Raw genomic sequence first — 16,310 nt, 5'->3', positions numbered from 1 at the left:
ACCAGTACCAGTAGCCGAACAGGGTGGCGGGGGAATGAATGATAAGTGTGTACAGCCAGAAACATGCTTACTCTGGGGCCTCAGCACTGGGAGCTCCTAGTTACTCATTAACTCTGGAGCAGGTAGGACAGACTGCGGACCATGTGATCACTGTGATAGCCAATCACAATGATCACATGAACGGTAAGCCCAGTAAACACCACTGCCGTCAAGAACTTGGTGACAATTAAAGAGAACCTATTGCTTTGCCCTGCACAAGTTTGCTTCAAAGTCCAACAAGCCCCCATTCACAGAGCAGGACCTTCATGATGGCGTCTTGAAGCCATTTAGGAACCTGGAACAAGGAAGAAAACCTGCCCCATTCCACCCTACACACATCTGTTTTGGGAGGAGTTCTGCTTTAACCATATCTTTAAAAGAAAGGCTATATAACGCGCCTCATGCCATTGAAAGATGGGGTTATTTGCTCTGTGAGTGGAATTCATTCATATTTACAGAAAATGTTGTGCGGGGGTCGAGAGAAGACATCCGAGAAAAGCCCATACAGACAAGAATCAGTCGACGGACTGCTCCAGGGAAGTGCTGCTGTTCAGGGGTCGTTTTGGCTCGGTGGCAGAAAAGAACCTGACGTCTTGGTCTCTATCCAGCTGCATGGCTTGTACGGTCTTCTCCACGGCCTCCAAGTGCGGTTGACCCAGGCTGGTAAAATACGCTGGAGGAAACAGCACATGGTTAGAACTCCTAGCAGGTTTCATTGACGACTACTCTGTCACTACAGTGTCCCTGGCATGCAGAATAAATGAAACGTCTCCTGAGTCAGGTAAGGCCCCTTTATATTGTTAAAACCTTGGCAGTGTGGTCATGTAGCAATCACAGGTTCCCTTTCCTGACAAAAGCCCTAATGACTAGACTCTAGGCAAACAGCTGACTACATGTAAGCTAAACCCTGCCACACTGTGCAATCAGGAAGTTCCTGATTCAGCTTTATTGCTACCTACTGATGACTCAAGCTGCAATTTAGTAGTCATTCTGCCTCACAGCCCCTGTTTTGTACTGCATTGCAGTAAATTGATAACCCCTCAACTGTGCTGAAATGCTCATTTACACAGCCATCCGCCTTATCAGTGCATTTGTGTGGTGGGTATGATCAGATGTTGTTGATTGGCTGCGGCCGCTCAGCCTGTACAAATCAATGGCAGGCTAAGAGGCTCTGCAGCCGTCTGCAGATTTATGTACATAGGGCAGATACCTGTAATTAGGGACGTATGCATTATTACAAGGTATTGCATTGCTTGTTCCTCTTTTTATTATTACACCTTATGTAGCTATGTGCTTATAAAATGTATTCCTGCATCAATTCATCCAACACACGTCAATGCAGTGTGTTGGTATGGCCAGGCGCTATACAAAGTAAGGCTTTTTTCTTGTCTTTGAGTTGGGCAATGCTGCTCAATGGAGCGGATATGAAAAAGCTCCAAAGAGTTGTATTATATCTGTCTGATAAGTGCACCTGTTGATCGTGTCAACAATTCTGAGCTGTGCTATGTCCAGGGTCACTTCCTGTGTGATCTTAAGGAATCCAATTAAGCTCTATTAGTTCTTATCTTAGACCACAGAATAACTAGTCATTATCTTGTGGAGAAAAGGAAAGGGGGTAGGTTTGAGTAGTTTAGCAAACAACTGGGTAGGGCTGACATTATTCAGTCCACAAATATGCTGTGTGTTAGTCCAAAAGTGGAAATTAAGGGCTGAGTGCATTTCTGGCAGATCAACAGACATTTTCTGTACCTGCAGGATCTTTAAAGGGATAAAAGACAGGGGGATGTGCATGCATTGCAGAGATCGACTGCATATGTTTGTGTACATACTCTGATATGGAACTTTAACTCCCTCAAAGAAAACCTGTCAGGATGGCTGTTGCCCACAGCCAAGGTTCCTTCCAGGACTGGAGTTCCCCCTTGAAGCAATGCTAGTTCCAGGGTCTCTGCAGCATAGCACACACTCATCTGTGCCACCCTGGAACGATTGCCCCTACTGGCGGTTGGTCAATGGCAACTTAAAGCACTGGTTGGGAGCCCCGGGGACATGTAAAATGTCACAATTATTTGCTCCTTTAGTTGTACCTTTTTCCAGAAGTGTCTGTTTAAGCGCCTTAGCCAGTAAGACTCGCACATTGGGCACAGGGTCCGACGCCAAGCTTAGAAGACTGGGCAGTAAGTGAGCGACAAACTGCTCGGCCGGCATACACTCGTCCTGCACCACCGCCTGCCAAACAACAAACACAGTCAATAACAAAGAGAAAATATTATGGCATAGACACATTTTATTATGATCACAGCAAAATTATTGTTTACTTCTTGCTATTTTTATGAATATCTTAGATGTAAAACAACCGGTTGTCAGACAGGCAGCTCAACAGCTATGTTGTGTATAGCCTGTGCTTTGATTAGACCTGAATAGTATGAAACAGGAGTTTACATGCTGCTGAATGACCTAGAGCAGTGACTGTCAACTCTCCTGATATAGGGGACCTCTGATGACATCACCAATAGTGCCGCATGAAACATTCAGTGAATGTTAAGGCAACATAAACCTTTCAGAGACTTTTGACACATAGAATAGGAGATGATCATAGACTACAGGCATGCTACAAGAGATGGACAGAGACTGTAGACATGCTGTAGGAGATGGTCAGAGACAGCAGGCATGTTATAGGAGTTGCTGGTGACTTGGGACATGCTTTAAGAGCAGTAATAGACTGGGAACAAAAGCATGGACACCGGCACTCCAATAACTGATTAAGTACATCTATTTATTAACGTACGTGCTGCATAGTAAATACACTTAATGCAACGTTTCGGGGTCGCAAAGGATCCCCTTCATCAGGCACAAACAAGTGAGGATCCGATGAAGGGGATCCTTTGTCACCTCGAAACGTTGCATCACTTGTATTTGCTATGCAGCATGTATGTTAATAAATAGACGTACTTAAATCAGCTATTGGAGTGCCGGTGTCCATGCTTTTGTTCATATGACGAGGTGGTTGCCATCCACCGACAACCGTAGCACCCATATTATCACATTGGAATAGCAGTATCTGAGGGCGGTGGGTATATGGACTATATCAGTAATAGACTGGGGACACATTACATGGGACTGCTAAAGATAACTGCTATTACAAGGCAAGTCTGCAGGGGTTTTGAAGGCCGTACCAAAGAGCCACAGTTCAGGCACCATGGATCAAGGGGGATACACTATCTTTGCTCAGGCCTTCACAACATCATGCCAGTAGGATGCAAAGCTTTTATTACATCAGCTTTCACTGCATCATGGGAGTTATGTTGTGCTTTCCTGTTTCAGACCTACTCAGCTATGACCTAGGAGGTGCATCAAACATTGGTTCTACAACTTCTACCCTTCTAACTGGCAGTTAAAAAGCGGACAATCAAAACAGGTTTATAATCGCAGAAATCTAATTTTACTAAAGTAATATATTAGTTTAAAAAAAAAGAAATATAGAGTGTGGTCTGGAGGGAATGGTTCCACTGTATACTAAGATGTATATGGATAGCATAAGAGAGCAGAGTGTGTTAGAGAACCTTACAGGAAGAAGAAGACGCCACTCCATGGCGGTGGGTGGAGAGATTATGGACTGTACATCAGAGAAGGGAGGAACAAAGAAGTAAGACATACCTGACAGATGAAAGCAAAGGCCTGCCTTCCCACCCATTTGTTGGAGTGTCGGAACTGTACGATGAGCTCGTTGATGAAGTTGATGCCTAATTCCGTCTCCCCATTAGAATAGAACTTGCGCAATATTGCCACAATCTGAAAAAAAAACCCAATCCAAAACATAGTACCACAAAAATGTTTATGGTCTGTGAACACAACTGAAAAACAGGATGATGATGACTAAGGCATCAGGATTATTTCATAATCTCAAAATTCAGCAACAACTTCCTCATGCACTCAGTTACATGGATGTCAAGTTCTTTACAGAGACTGAAGGATAAGTGCACTTTAAAAAATACCTGACACTTAATATGTGTAAATCAAAGAAGTTTAAAAACCTTTCCTGCTGTCCTTTTGAGAGTTGTGCTGGGATCATCAAGGGTCCGGGATAAATAATCAGCAGGTACAGGACTTTCAGTATGCAAGAAAACATCCCGAGCTGTGTGTGTTCTCTTAGGTAGTTCAAAACTGACTGGTAAAGCACAGAGCTTCTTGCTCACCTGATACACTAGGAATTCTGTCTTCAAATGCTACATAACACTGACCCCTTCCAATATACTCAGCATTCTCCTTTTATCCTCAGCACACTTCCTTTTGTATGTGCTTTCAGATACTGTATTAAAGACATGTGTTGTATAGAAATCATTAGGGTGGCACCATCTGAGTACAAGGAACAACAGGCACAAGGTTGTACGCAGGGGCTTCTGTCCAAATCAGTATTACGCCCCCACCCCCTCCTGATGCTAAACTTGCCCCTGCTATTTAACAGTCCAAAATAAAAACGGCAGGGGTCAGCAGAAGCTCTTGCAATGACCTGCTGAATGGCAGGTCTTTGCAGAAGGACAGCAGACTTGGCAGAAATGGAGTCCTAGAGTATAGCCTTGGGGACTACAATCCAAGGACAGGGTGTAAGACCTCAGCCTCTACCTAAATAGCAATAACGCCTCACCCCAGCTATGCCATTTAACAGTCCAGTACCAGAAGTGGCAAGACAGGGTTTAGTGCCAGAAGGGAGTCGGGTTCCTTTACTGCACTTCTCAAACAATAACCAGGGTGATACCCTATCCTCATACATATGTATATACATACACATCTCTAACACGGAGAGATGTTAACCACTGTACTTATTATTTGCTTTTGCCTGATACCCCTTTATATCTCTATCATACACTTTTATAACAATCTCAAAATGCGTAAGTAATGAGTTAAAAAAACATGAATGATCATATAAACATAGAGTATATAGTCGTGAGCACCACTTACCAGTTTAAAAGAGATCCACCTGACCTCGGATACTTTGTCGGAGCACAGCGACAGCGCTAGGACTCGCAAATAGTCGTAGATGTCTTTGGGACTGTATAGTTCTAGAATGAGGATCAGCTGCCTGGAACAAAACCCATATATAGATTATGTATAGTGCTCAGAGACAGTGCCTCCTACCAAATAGTATTGATCATTAGATCAAAGATTAGGAGACCAGTATGAAGGAGGCCATTGATAGTAAGTTCTGTTTAAAAGGCCCATCTACAGACTGCTTGTATGCCGGTTCTGTGCACTTTGCATTATTTCAAGCAAATCTGCAGACATTTTAGGGATCAAAAATCAACACTAAAAGGTGCCTAGTAGATTAGTCGGGCATTCTTTAAATACTGGGGGTGATCTGGTGCAATCACAGCGACCAGCTTCTCTGGCTCTTGCCCATCCCCTCTTCCCTTCCCCCACAATACTATTGGCTTAGATTTGCTGTAACACAGCATACAAGTTTATGAATGCAGTACTAGTTACTCTTCTTTTAGGCACACTTTCAAATATAGCACCACCATTGTGACAGATACATTATGAACATGATACATATTATTTATGACTTATCTTGTTCCTTTATAGAACAGAACATTCCCAGACCAGGCAGTAATTGTCACTCACTCTGCTAATTCATATCGGAACCTCCAGTTGCGTATGTTGTCTGTGGTCAGGAACTCCTGTAGTTGGTAGAGGTACTCCCGCCTCATGTCTGCATGGAGGAGCTACGGAGACACAGATAAAAACATTCACAATCATCACTTCCATCTGTCACACACTACAGGGAATATAATGAACAGGTTTAAACTAAACTATAAACTTCAAAGCTTAGTCACCTTTAAAAAAAAAAAAATCCCCCAGAAATTAATTAATAAAAAATGGGCATTTATTGCATGTTTACATTTAAGCCTGCAGAGCATTACCACCATTATCAGTGCAGCACAGGTGTAATGCACAGGCTCCTGCATTGATTCCCCCAGCCCCAGATCCGTACAGAGGTTCAGACCTTCTGTTATGGGTCTGGAGGAAGTAAACAATGAACTACAAGTGTGGTAATGATATGAAAATGTGGACTATGCCTTTAAATCAGAAAGGGACATTTAGCATATGTATCCTAGCAATCAGTGTGTTACAGTGACCTTGCACGATCTTCAAAAGAGCCAAATGTGCATCAGCAATGGCAAGCGGGCACCTAGAGAAGCTAGGCTGTTTGCTCACATACCTTTGTGCAATGCTTCAGCAGCCACAAAGCCATCTGATACACAAACATCAACTTCAGGGACTAAAGTAATGCTTGGACCCTTCCTGCACCAGCTTGTAAACTCATAAGTAGAACACGTCTTAATGGGCTAGTATGCAGGAAATGTGACTAGCTCCTGAATTTGCTATTTACATATGAGATGACCTGGGCTCTGGTACGTAATACGCAGTATGTGAGGGAAAATCTCTAATGGGGTCAGAGAGATATTAAAACTTGCAAGAAAATGTAACCATCTCCTACTGTATTCAAAAAATAAAAAAATAAATTAAAAAAAATAGTAAAAATAGAATGTTTCTGGTTGAGGTGAAGTAGGGGAACGGCGCATTCCCAATGGACTACCCAAATAAAGAGACCCCCACCCCTACTGCTACTGTTATTGTTATCATTGACCAAAGTTCCATATATTCCAATGAGGAGTCTATTAGACGCCTCATATGAATATAAGGAATATAAGAGTCCTAATAGGATAATAATACATATAATAATAGTCCTCAAAGGATAATAATACAGATACAAAAATAATGTTATCATCCTTCTGGTGAATTCTACATCAATACGGCATTGAATATAGAGGATTTCATAGTTCCATGCTAAATTACTTTCCATCATAACACTCTAGCACTAGCTCCTGGGGAGAGGTCCTCACTGGTATACAATACCTTAAGAAAGTCATACAGATGCTTTAAAACACCGATGCGCACTTCATCCAAGTCCTTCAGGAAGCCGTTGAAAATGGGCACCAGATCAGCGGCTGTAAGCTTATCCCCGAGAATGACTGCCAGTTCATGGATGGAAAATGCAAGCGTTCGTCGTACCTTCCACTGAGAAGACACACAAGACATGCTCATCTCATACAAGTTATTTACATCTACAATGTGCTTTCTTGTAGAACACACAATACTAATACAAGAAGTGGTGGGGCAGTACCATTAGATGTTCAGTATGGATTCCTCCCCAGGCCATAAGCAGCCAATGATGGAAGAGTGATTTTTTAAAAAATCTTTCTTAGTGTTCAGCCTCCTAGGGACGGGGCTTATATTGATTTAGTAAATGTATTTATATAGCACTGTCAATTTACTCAGTGCTTTACATACTATTCATTCACATCAGTCCCTGCCCCCAAGGAGCTTTCAATCTAAGGTCCCTATCTATCCCACATGCATGCATACATACTCGCACACATTCCAAGGCTAATTTAGTCAGGAGCAAATTACCCTACCAGCATGTCTTTGGAGTATGGGAGGAAACTGAAGTACCCCAGAGGAAACCCACACAAGCACAGAGAGAACATGTCAACTCAATGGAGTGTATTGCCTGGGATACAAACTGGGGACCCCCAGTGCTGCAAGGCACTAAGCCACTGTGCTGACCATCCCTCTGCTGGGTCTCCCAATTAACGATTATTTGTGGATAGGTGTTCCAGCCCGGCAAAAGCCATGTGATAAAGGAAACCTGTAATGAGAGGGTTTAGGGGCCAACATTGAAGACTTCTGATGAAAATACAAAATATCTGTCTTGACAGTCTGATCCAGTGGCTTCAGTACTTCCTGAGGCTTTGACTTTTCAGTCGGCATGCTTGTCCCAGGTCAATGACTAAAAAAAAAAAATCCTTATAAAATGCTGAAGCCCAAGATAGCAGGGAACTAGTATTTCATAAGCAGGTCAGCAATGACAGCCTTGTATTCCTCTCAGTACAGGTTGCCTTTAAACAGAACCGGTAGGTGGAGCTTTCACTTACAGGCCAGCCATGTTTTGGAGAGACTGCATCCCTATATGTCAAAATGAAGTCATGTGACCTAAACGCTGCCAGTAGGGCACAACAAACACCGTCCGTATACCGCTATCATGGTGAATGGTCAACACTTACCCATTTTACTCCATCTTACTGAAAAGAAAATACTAATCATCATTCGAAAGTGACCCGTACCTGGACATCAGCTGCAAGTGTCTCATAGGTGTCTTTAAGAAAATGCCAGTTCTGTCTCCCCAGTGTCAGGGCCACCCCGGGCAGGCTGTAAGCACAGTGTTTAGTGATTTCTGTATCCACCGTCTGGGCCCGGACAGGGTCGGTCATGGAGAGGTACTGGTCAAGCAGCAGCTGTGGTACAACATCCTGTAACATGTGGAGTAAACGTTAGCAATGTTTTATTTCTGACGGCTAAAAAAAAAAACGGACAACAGGATACAAGACAACAATATTAACTTCCAAAGTACAGGATAACCATATTGAAAAACATTCAGCCAAAAGAGACATTCCATGAAGAACAATCGTTTTTGGCTCATTCTCACAACAGTTGTTTTGTTTTATAAATAGACCCCTAAGTGTCACTATGTCAGTTGTGAGGAAACAAATCTATATCCCAAACTGTCACCTAAATTCTGTCACCGTTTAGGGCTTCTTTACTCATCTTTTGCAAAGACTTTTTAGAAGCTATGCCAGTTGATTTAAACAAAACCAGTCTAGTTAATCATAAAAGGGCCCACACAAAAGTGACACAAAACACAGGAGTTAAAACTTAAAAATGCATCCAAGTATCCCATGTATTAATAAAACTGTACCTTACTTGTGCGTCACTAAGCTGCAGATCCTCAAATCATCTCTGAATTGGTGCTGACACTGTCCTTCCTTCTGGAGGGCGGCTACTTTTGTTCCCCATGGTCCCTGTGTGTGGTAGAGTAGCCACCGCTCCAAGCTCAATCCATAAAAGACTACAATGTCAAATCAAATAAGTAAACTAAATGTAAGATTGTAGTCCTTAACGAGAGTGAGCTTGGAGCAGTGGCTACGTCACATTACACACAGGAACCATGGGGAACAAAAGGAGCCATCCTCCCTCCAGTGTCAGCATTTATTCAGATATGATTTGAGGAACTACAGTCGAGTGATGCATAAGTAAGCTACATTTCTGCTAATAGTTGAGGTACTGGAATTCATTCTTAAGATTTAACTCCTGAGTTTAGTGTCACTTTAAAGAAAAAATAAATTAAAACAGTTCCCTACAAAAGAGGTGTTACACCTCTAGAAGTGGCAGATGCCTATGTCCCCCAATGCACTCTGTGGTTCGTTCCTCCACCTCTAACGTACTACTGTGTTTGTATTGAGGTTGGGGGCGGACGAAGGATCAAAGCCTGTGGCAGGGGTCACAGATGACTGCCACTTCTGCAAGTGTCAAATGCTTAAGATTAGCTATGAATATAAAATCTATTCCTTTGAAGGTGACTGTTTTTTTTGGAGGTGACTGTCACTTTAAAGTAACTTTACGCTCCTAAGAACCCCCACTCACTGATCACCCCCCCCTTTTCATGCTTCTCCATACCCAGAAGGACTTGGTTTACAGAGGGCTTCAATGGATGGGGAGGGTGATGAGTATCAGCGGGTGGTAAACATCCCTTAGTTTTTTAGTGAGTGAAAAGCAAAGAGTTTTGTCAATCACTGACTATCCTCTTCCTTCATGACTGGAATTTGACTCTTTCCCGGAGAACCTCTTTATCATCTACCACCAGTGTTTGTTCCAGTAATAGATGAGAGACAGGTGGCTTTCTGCAGAGGAGGGAAATGTTCTGACATAAGCAGAGTGTAAGTAACACACTGACCTGCACTTTACACTTCTCCTCTTCCTGGTTCAGTGTGTCATCCTCTTCCTGTATAGAGTCACTAGGAACCGGAGCCTCATTTTCCTGCATCTGATATGTAAAAAACAAGAAAAGATTATGAGATATGGATCCATTTATTCACCATCGATTTACTACACCAATATCTGCAACAAGCGTTGTTGAACAGTGTTGAGCCACAACTAACCAAAGTCTGCCATTTATTCATTAAGATGTTAATCCAGCTGCATCCAAAACAACTAATTTAGCTTTGAAAAAGGATTTATTAACAGTCTGTGCCCCCATTGGGGAGACTTGCCCTCATTTCCTGTTGGGAGGGGGAAAAATGGGAAATCTCTCCAGTGGGCACACATACAGCAGTATGTGTCAGTAAAATGGGTAGTATGGGAACTTCTGTCAGGTTATTAAAGCGGTCCGTGTCTTCCTGTGCCAGTGACAACTTCTCTCCTTATTTCTTCTCCTGCTAATTCAGGGACAGGAAGTGAGAATAAATCCCAGTGGGTTCACAGACCGCAATCAAACCTTGGTAGAAGGATGCACTAGACCCGGGGACACTTCATCTGGCACATCCACTATTCACAACATGCTGGTCATTTCCCCATCATCAACAATCAGGTTTCAGTAGAAGATCATTGCAGGATCTGACCTTCCGTTGCTACCTCAAGAAGCCTGAACTACTACGGCTGTCTTTATTCATTCTAGTGTGTCAGCAGAGAAGAATAGTTTATGGTACAAAACTGCCCAGATCCCCTGCAACACCAGCACCGCTCTTCCATGGCCATTCACTGCAACAGTCTGCTCACCATACACTCATCATGGCACATTAGGACTGAACTAGCTAGGAATATCCTGTATAGGAAACACTGGACACAGAGAGCTTCTTTTTCCAGACACTTTTATAAATGAAGTCCTCTGTTCTGAGCACTGCACAACACACACAGAGCATTTCATGGACAAATACAACCATACGGCACAACGTACATAAACGCACACAGAACACTCTACAGAAACACACACAGAACACTCAATGGAAAAACACACAAATACATACTCATGGAACACTTCATGGACAAAACACACACACACACACACAACACTCCACGGACATACATACAGAACACTCTACGTACGTCACACACAGAACACTCCATGGACGTACACACAGAACGCTCCATGGACATACACATACACACAGAACGCTCCATGGACGTACACACAGAACGCTCCATGGACAAACACACACAACGCTCCATGGACGTACACACAGAACGCGCCATGGACGCACACACAGAACGCTCCATGGACGTACACACAGAACGCTCCATGGACGTACACACAGAACGCTCCATGGACGTACACACAGAACGCTCCATGGACATACACACAGAACGCTCCATGGACATACACACAGAACGCTCCATGGACATACACACAGAACGCTCCATGGACAAAAAGACACAGACACAATCTGCTGACAGGAGACACTCACTAGGTCTTCCGAGGTGACTGTCAGTTCTGACTTGCCCTCTTCCTCTGTATTTGGATGTGCAGTGCAGGGGGTAGGTGTAGGCTCCTCAGATGGCTGTTTGTTCTCCTCTTGGGGTGAAGAGTCGAGCTTGGCCACCCGCAACGCTGCAGACAGAACCTCAACCTGGGCTGGAATACATCACAGACAGTAAATCACCATGAACAGCTGAAATAAACTAAACCTGCCTATAAATTAATAACATAAAAGTCCAGCCCTAACAAGTTACTGCTTTTTGGGGGAACCCTTCATCACCCCTGTGTAATTGCTATGAAGGATGCATCTCGGAAGGGGAAAGCACAGGCTGCAGCCTTTTTGGCTACCATGGCTGTGGAGGGGAGTTGGGAGGATAATTCTTTCCTCATCCACAGAAGAAAAAAAAACAATTCTATTATAACTGCCAACTTGTATCTTTCCATTTCCATGCATCAGCTCACCTGAAATGTCGGTTATAAGTTGATGCCAACAGAGTGAATCTTAATTAACAGAAAGATGGAAATTGACTTTCGGATCAGGCAAAGGGGAACCGCCAAGAACTTGTTTGCTTGAATACACAAATGTTAGCTTGTCCAATCCCACTCCTGGGATTCGTCTGCGCAATCCATGTCTGTTTCTTATATCTCTCAGGAGCTCCAGATTGCTGCAACAGAGTTCCCATCTCCACCCACTTGTCACAGTCATTGCCAGGATGACTTGCATAGTCGACGGGTGGAGAAGGAGGAAGACTATTGTGTGGGCAGAGATGGGAACCCCAAGGTGGAGGTCTCTATGCTATCCACAAGAGACAAACAAAGCCTTTGGGTCATTCAGTACGCCAGCATCCACCTATTACTGACATGTCCCGTATTCAGCAGACTGGTCCTTTGTACCACTGCAGTATAATGTAATAAAACCTATATCTTCTATCATTCATGCAGTATCCCTGGTCCAAAATGACAAAGCAATTTACCTTGTATATCAGGATCATCCATGTGCTCCTGTAAACTCTGCAGCACTTGCTCTATGTCCTTGCTGGCCAGACACGCTTTAGGAACAGTGCTGGGTTCTGGTTCCAATGGTGATTCTACAGGCAGCAGATCCAGTTCCTCAGTGATGTCAGGCAGGGGGCTCCTCCAAAACAGGAAAGAGTTAAAAGCGTCAGGTGGGCGCCCCTCTCCAGAGACACTGCCGCCTGGAGATCTTCTGCTGGGGTTTCCATCATCTTCTAGTGTGTAGATGCTTGTGCTACTATTTCTGGGAGATGCCTGTGGGTCCCTGCTGCCGTAGGTCTGGCTGGGTATTGTGTTCAAACACTTTCCAGAGCTATGATTACGTATAAAACAAATGACAATCATTACTCTGGAAGCTTTGAATAAACCAAAATTGCCATTAAATTCTGAGTTCAAAGGTAAGCTATAGTCTGTTATAAAATGAGAACATATTTTGGCTTATTGTTTTACATTTTTCTTGATAGCGATATACAGGTTCTCCTTCTAGTGATTATCTGTATATAAATCAGCAAAGTGCACAAAACTACTGAGATTACAAGACAGGCCACACATAGCAGGGTCTTAAATGTTTGACCTTCATACCTCCCTTGAAATTGCCGTCCGTCCGTTTTTTTACTACGGGCGGACGGCAAGGTTAAAGGGATAGTCTGCCCAAATGTAATATTTTAATTACAGATGGATCAACTGTTTTAGCTGGACTTGGGTTTTAAAGTGACCCTGTCACCACTATAGAAGTAGCAATACACTTACCTTTCCAGAGGCCCATGTGTTGAAAAGCTGCCATTTTACTGCTTCCCAGATGCTGAACGTATTCCACACTTCTGGGTGTGTTGAACATATGTGATGCATGCTGTGGTTCTTCTTGCTGGGTGGTATGTCACTACAGGATGTAACCGCGAGCAAGAGAAACCATATCATGTGGTGGTGGAGCAGTTATTTGACCTACCTGTAGTGTTGAATACCTGCAGCAGCCAGAAAGCAGCAGCTTATAAAAACACAGGTCATCTGTATATTGCTTCTTCTCTTACAGGCTGCCCTGTTCAGACTCATTTTAGACTAGGACTGTTTGAATTGAAATGCTATAATGAAACAGTTTCGGCTATGCATACACATGACCATCACAAGCACAAGCTCCTATGTAATGCTGTCTTTTTCTCATTGGCTGCATGCCAGTCAGCCTGTAGAATGAAACAAGTGCTCTAGGGTCAATGAACCAGAGTTATATGACCTGTCAAATATAAGCGCACTTGGGTGACCATCGCTTGCCTAGGTGGCAGGTTGTACCTAGAATATATGCTGTCCCGAATGTCCTCTGCAGGAGGTCGGATACTCAGTGTCCCATCCTCCTTCACGTATAATCCTGCTGTGGATGGGTTGGCGAAGGTGGAAATGAAAGGACCCAAAGACTGGAAGGCAGTCTGTCGTACCTGTAATGCAAATCATAGAATCTGTTAAGAACACAGAGAGGCTATTCAGGACTTTTCAGACAATGCAAGATGCGATCAAATGAGACCAAAATCCAAAAGCCCCTCTTTCCTATCTCTGGTGTAGTACAGCTTGTCTCATAACTGCCACTTAGCAGGTAAACATGGTAGTTACTGGAGCAATGCATTCTGGGATCTAATGTCAGACATGAACATTTCTAAGACAATGGGTCCAATTCATGAAGTTAACAAATGTGTAGTCCATTTAAAACTACATAACCATCGATGACTATGCTGGCCACAGGGTGACAACGCTGCAAGGTGATTTCACTGCAGAACGAACAGCGAACCGGAAAAAAAAAACCAGGCAGGATCAACAACAATACTATAACTATTTTAAACAAAAAGTGCTGTGTTATTGCTGGTGACAGACTCCATCATATTTGCAGTTTCCCAATGATTCCAATTCAAAGAATTAATCTGACATGAGCCTTACACCCCTCCAAAAAAAAAAACATAGAAGGACCACTACACATTTTTATTGTAAAGCAATTCTGGAGGAGGAGGGTTACAGATACTGAGTTGAATAATTTCCATTAAGAAGACATGGAAGAGTTTGATACAAGGGTTCCCTTTTAATTTAAAGAACACCTCTCTAAATAAAATAAAAAATGCGTGCTTAAAGTGCAAGCACCCAGATGTTCCTGGACCTCTATGCAGCAAACACGGATACTTCCTCAGTGTAGAAGTCTGATCCAACCATTCCTACCCTCGGTGCCTCCCTACTTGTCTATCATTATGATAGACAACATCCCCGACCAATAGCAAGGTGCACTTTTAAATGCCTGCAATTTAGGAATGCCTTTAGGCAATCTTTTCCTATTTTTTAAAGGCAACCCTTTTAAATAATTTGGAAAACCCCTTAAAAAAACAGTTATGTGGCGAAGGCATACAAGCCAGTATTATAGGGATATATTTAGCCAAGCTAAACGTACAGAGATAGGAACTGCTACACTGAGGAGCAGGGCAACTTACCCATCGGCAGGGGTCACTGATAAGGTTTATGAAGAGAGGGGAAAGCTTGATCCGTCGCACCTCGCTGGAAGTTGTGTATGACACGGCCATGAAGCACTCGGCACAAACTTTACGCATCCCCCAAGCACTGTCGGAGCACAACTCCAGAAACTTGGGAATCTGCAAAGACATATATGACTATTAGGTCTGGATTCTAACATTATGCATTTTAAAAGGGAAAAACGCTTTACGATTTGAGTCCATTAAGACTAAAAATGTATGTTGTACACTGAAGGGAAATGACTGCAAATTTTTTGTAATATTTATTTTTTTGCAACTGACACATCAAATAATCTACTAAGTTATTATAATTAGGGACGCACTGATACCGTTTTTTTCAGTATTGAGTACGAGTACAGATGATATTTATATTTCGGTACTCGCTGATACAGAGTACCGATACCAGTACTTCCGATAACATGGAGTCGGCTTCACAGCCAATCAGCATGGAGCCGGCCAAACCGCATGGAGCAGGCTTCCCGCGCAATCAGGAAGGCGGGCAGTGAGTCATTACCTGTCGCCCAGCATCCTGATTGGCTGGAAAGCCGGCTCCATGTTCCCTCGTGGCACTGCTGGTCAGAGGAAATCTCCCTCTGACCGGAAGTTACTGTATCTGGAAAGGTATCGGAGTATTTGGGCGAGTGCGAGTACTCTCCCAAATACTTGGTATCAGCGCATCCCTAATTATAATCATATTTCATATAACTTTTTGAAAGAACTGGAGGACACACAGCAGGCTCACAGGCTGTACAACAAGCACATTTATTATCAAATACAACAGCTCCTAATATGCAATTATACTGTATTTTCAAAACTAAATCCGATGAGAGCAAGTCCTTTAAAAGTTCTTCACGCCAGAGGAATTACACAGGCAGCTTCCTGGTCATGTGATCACTATGATTGGCTGTCGCATTGATGACATGATTGGGAGCTATCGGTGACAGCATGGTCACAGTGCTGGGGCACCCAGTGAGCTTGCTTCCAGCACAAAACAGTGGGGCTGGCTGTACGCATATATGGGGCAGCCCGCCATTAAAGCCCACTGCCATGCTGCCACATATGTGTACGGCCATTGGAAAGGGGTTAATATACCAGGAAAGCATTTACATTACTGAGAATGTAGAGATCAGGCTGCAGTCCTAACCAATTAACAAGCTGCATTATCACGAACACTAATTCAAGCAGAACTACAGTCAAATTTACAGCAGTAAAAGATTTGTGAACTAGGTCACCTATAAAGGATTTGTCATTTTGCTCTGCCAATCTTGTGAATTACATATCTCTGACACAACACAATCCGGAAGCGGACTCCTGGTTCAGCCTTGCTACATTTCCACCTGCAATCTGCATACTAGGCAATGAATCATTGTCCTCTCCTCAATCTAGTGGACTGG

The 16,310-nt window shown here is 43.3% G+C and overlaps 1 protein-coding gene across 1 annotated transcript in view; it reads right to left on the bottom strand.

The window, feature by feature from the left end:
• Positions 1–297: 297 nt before the first annotated feature.
• The window catches only part of LOC108802360 (serine/threonine-protein phosphatase 4 regulatory subunit 1-like), a 33,505-nt gene continuing 17,492 nt past the window's right edge, over positions 298–16,310 (bottom strand). The window contains exons 9-20 of the mRNA XM_018574227.1: positions 14,878–15,036; positions 13,703–13,845; positions 12,379–12,731; positions 11,394–11,560; positions 9,887–9,976; positions 8,220–8,405; positions 6,952–7,113; positions 5,656–5,756; positions 4,996–5,116; positions 3,694–3,828; positions 2,124–2,265; positions 298–712 (exon numbers count right to left, since the gene is read on the bottom strand). Of these exons, the coding sequence (XP_018429729.1) occupies positions 555–712; positions 2,124–2,265; positions 3,694–3,828; positions 4,996–5,116; positions 5,656–5,756; positions 6,952–7,113; positions 8,220–8,405; positions 9,887–9,976; positions 11,394–11,560; positions 12,379–12,731; positions 13,703–13,845; positions 14,878–15,036 (1,917 nt within the window). The 3' untranslated portion in view covers positions 298–554. The remainder of the gene's footprint in view (positions 713–2,123; positions 2,266–3,693; positions 3,829–4,995; positions 5,117–5,655; positions 5,757–6,951; positions 7,114–8,219; positions 8,406–9,886; positions 9,977–11,393; positions 11,561–12,378; positions 12,732–13,702; positions 13,846–14,877; positions 15,037–16,310) is intronic.

Source organism: Nanorana parkeri, unplaced genomic scaffold, assembly GCF_000935625.1.
Source record: "Nanorana parkeri isolate BGI_ZX_2015 unplaced genomic scaffold, ASM93562v1 scaffold50, whole genome shotgun sequence".
In the NCBI taxonomy this organism is placed as follows: Eukaryota; Metazoa; Chordata; class Amphibia; order Anura; family Dicroglossidae; genus Nanorana; species Nanorana parkeri.
Note: the sequence above shows the minus strand (reverse complement) of the source record. Positions and strands in the feature narration are given on the sequence as shown.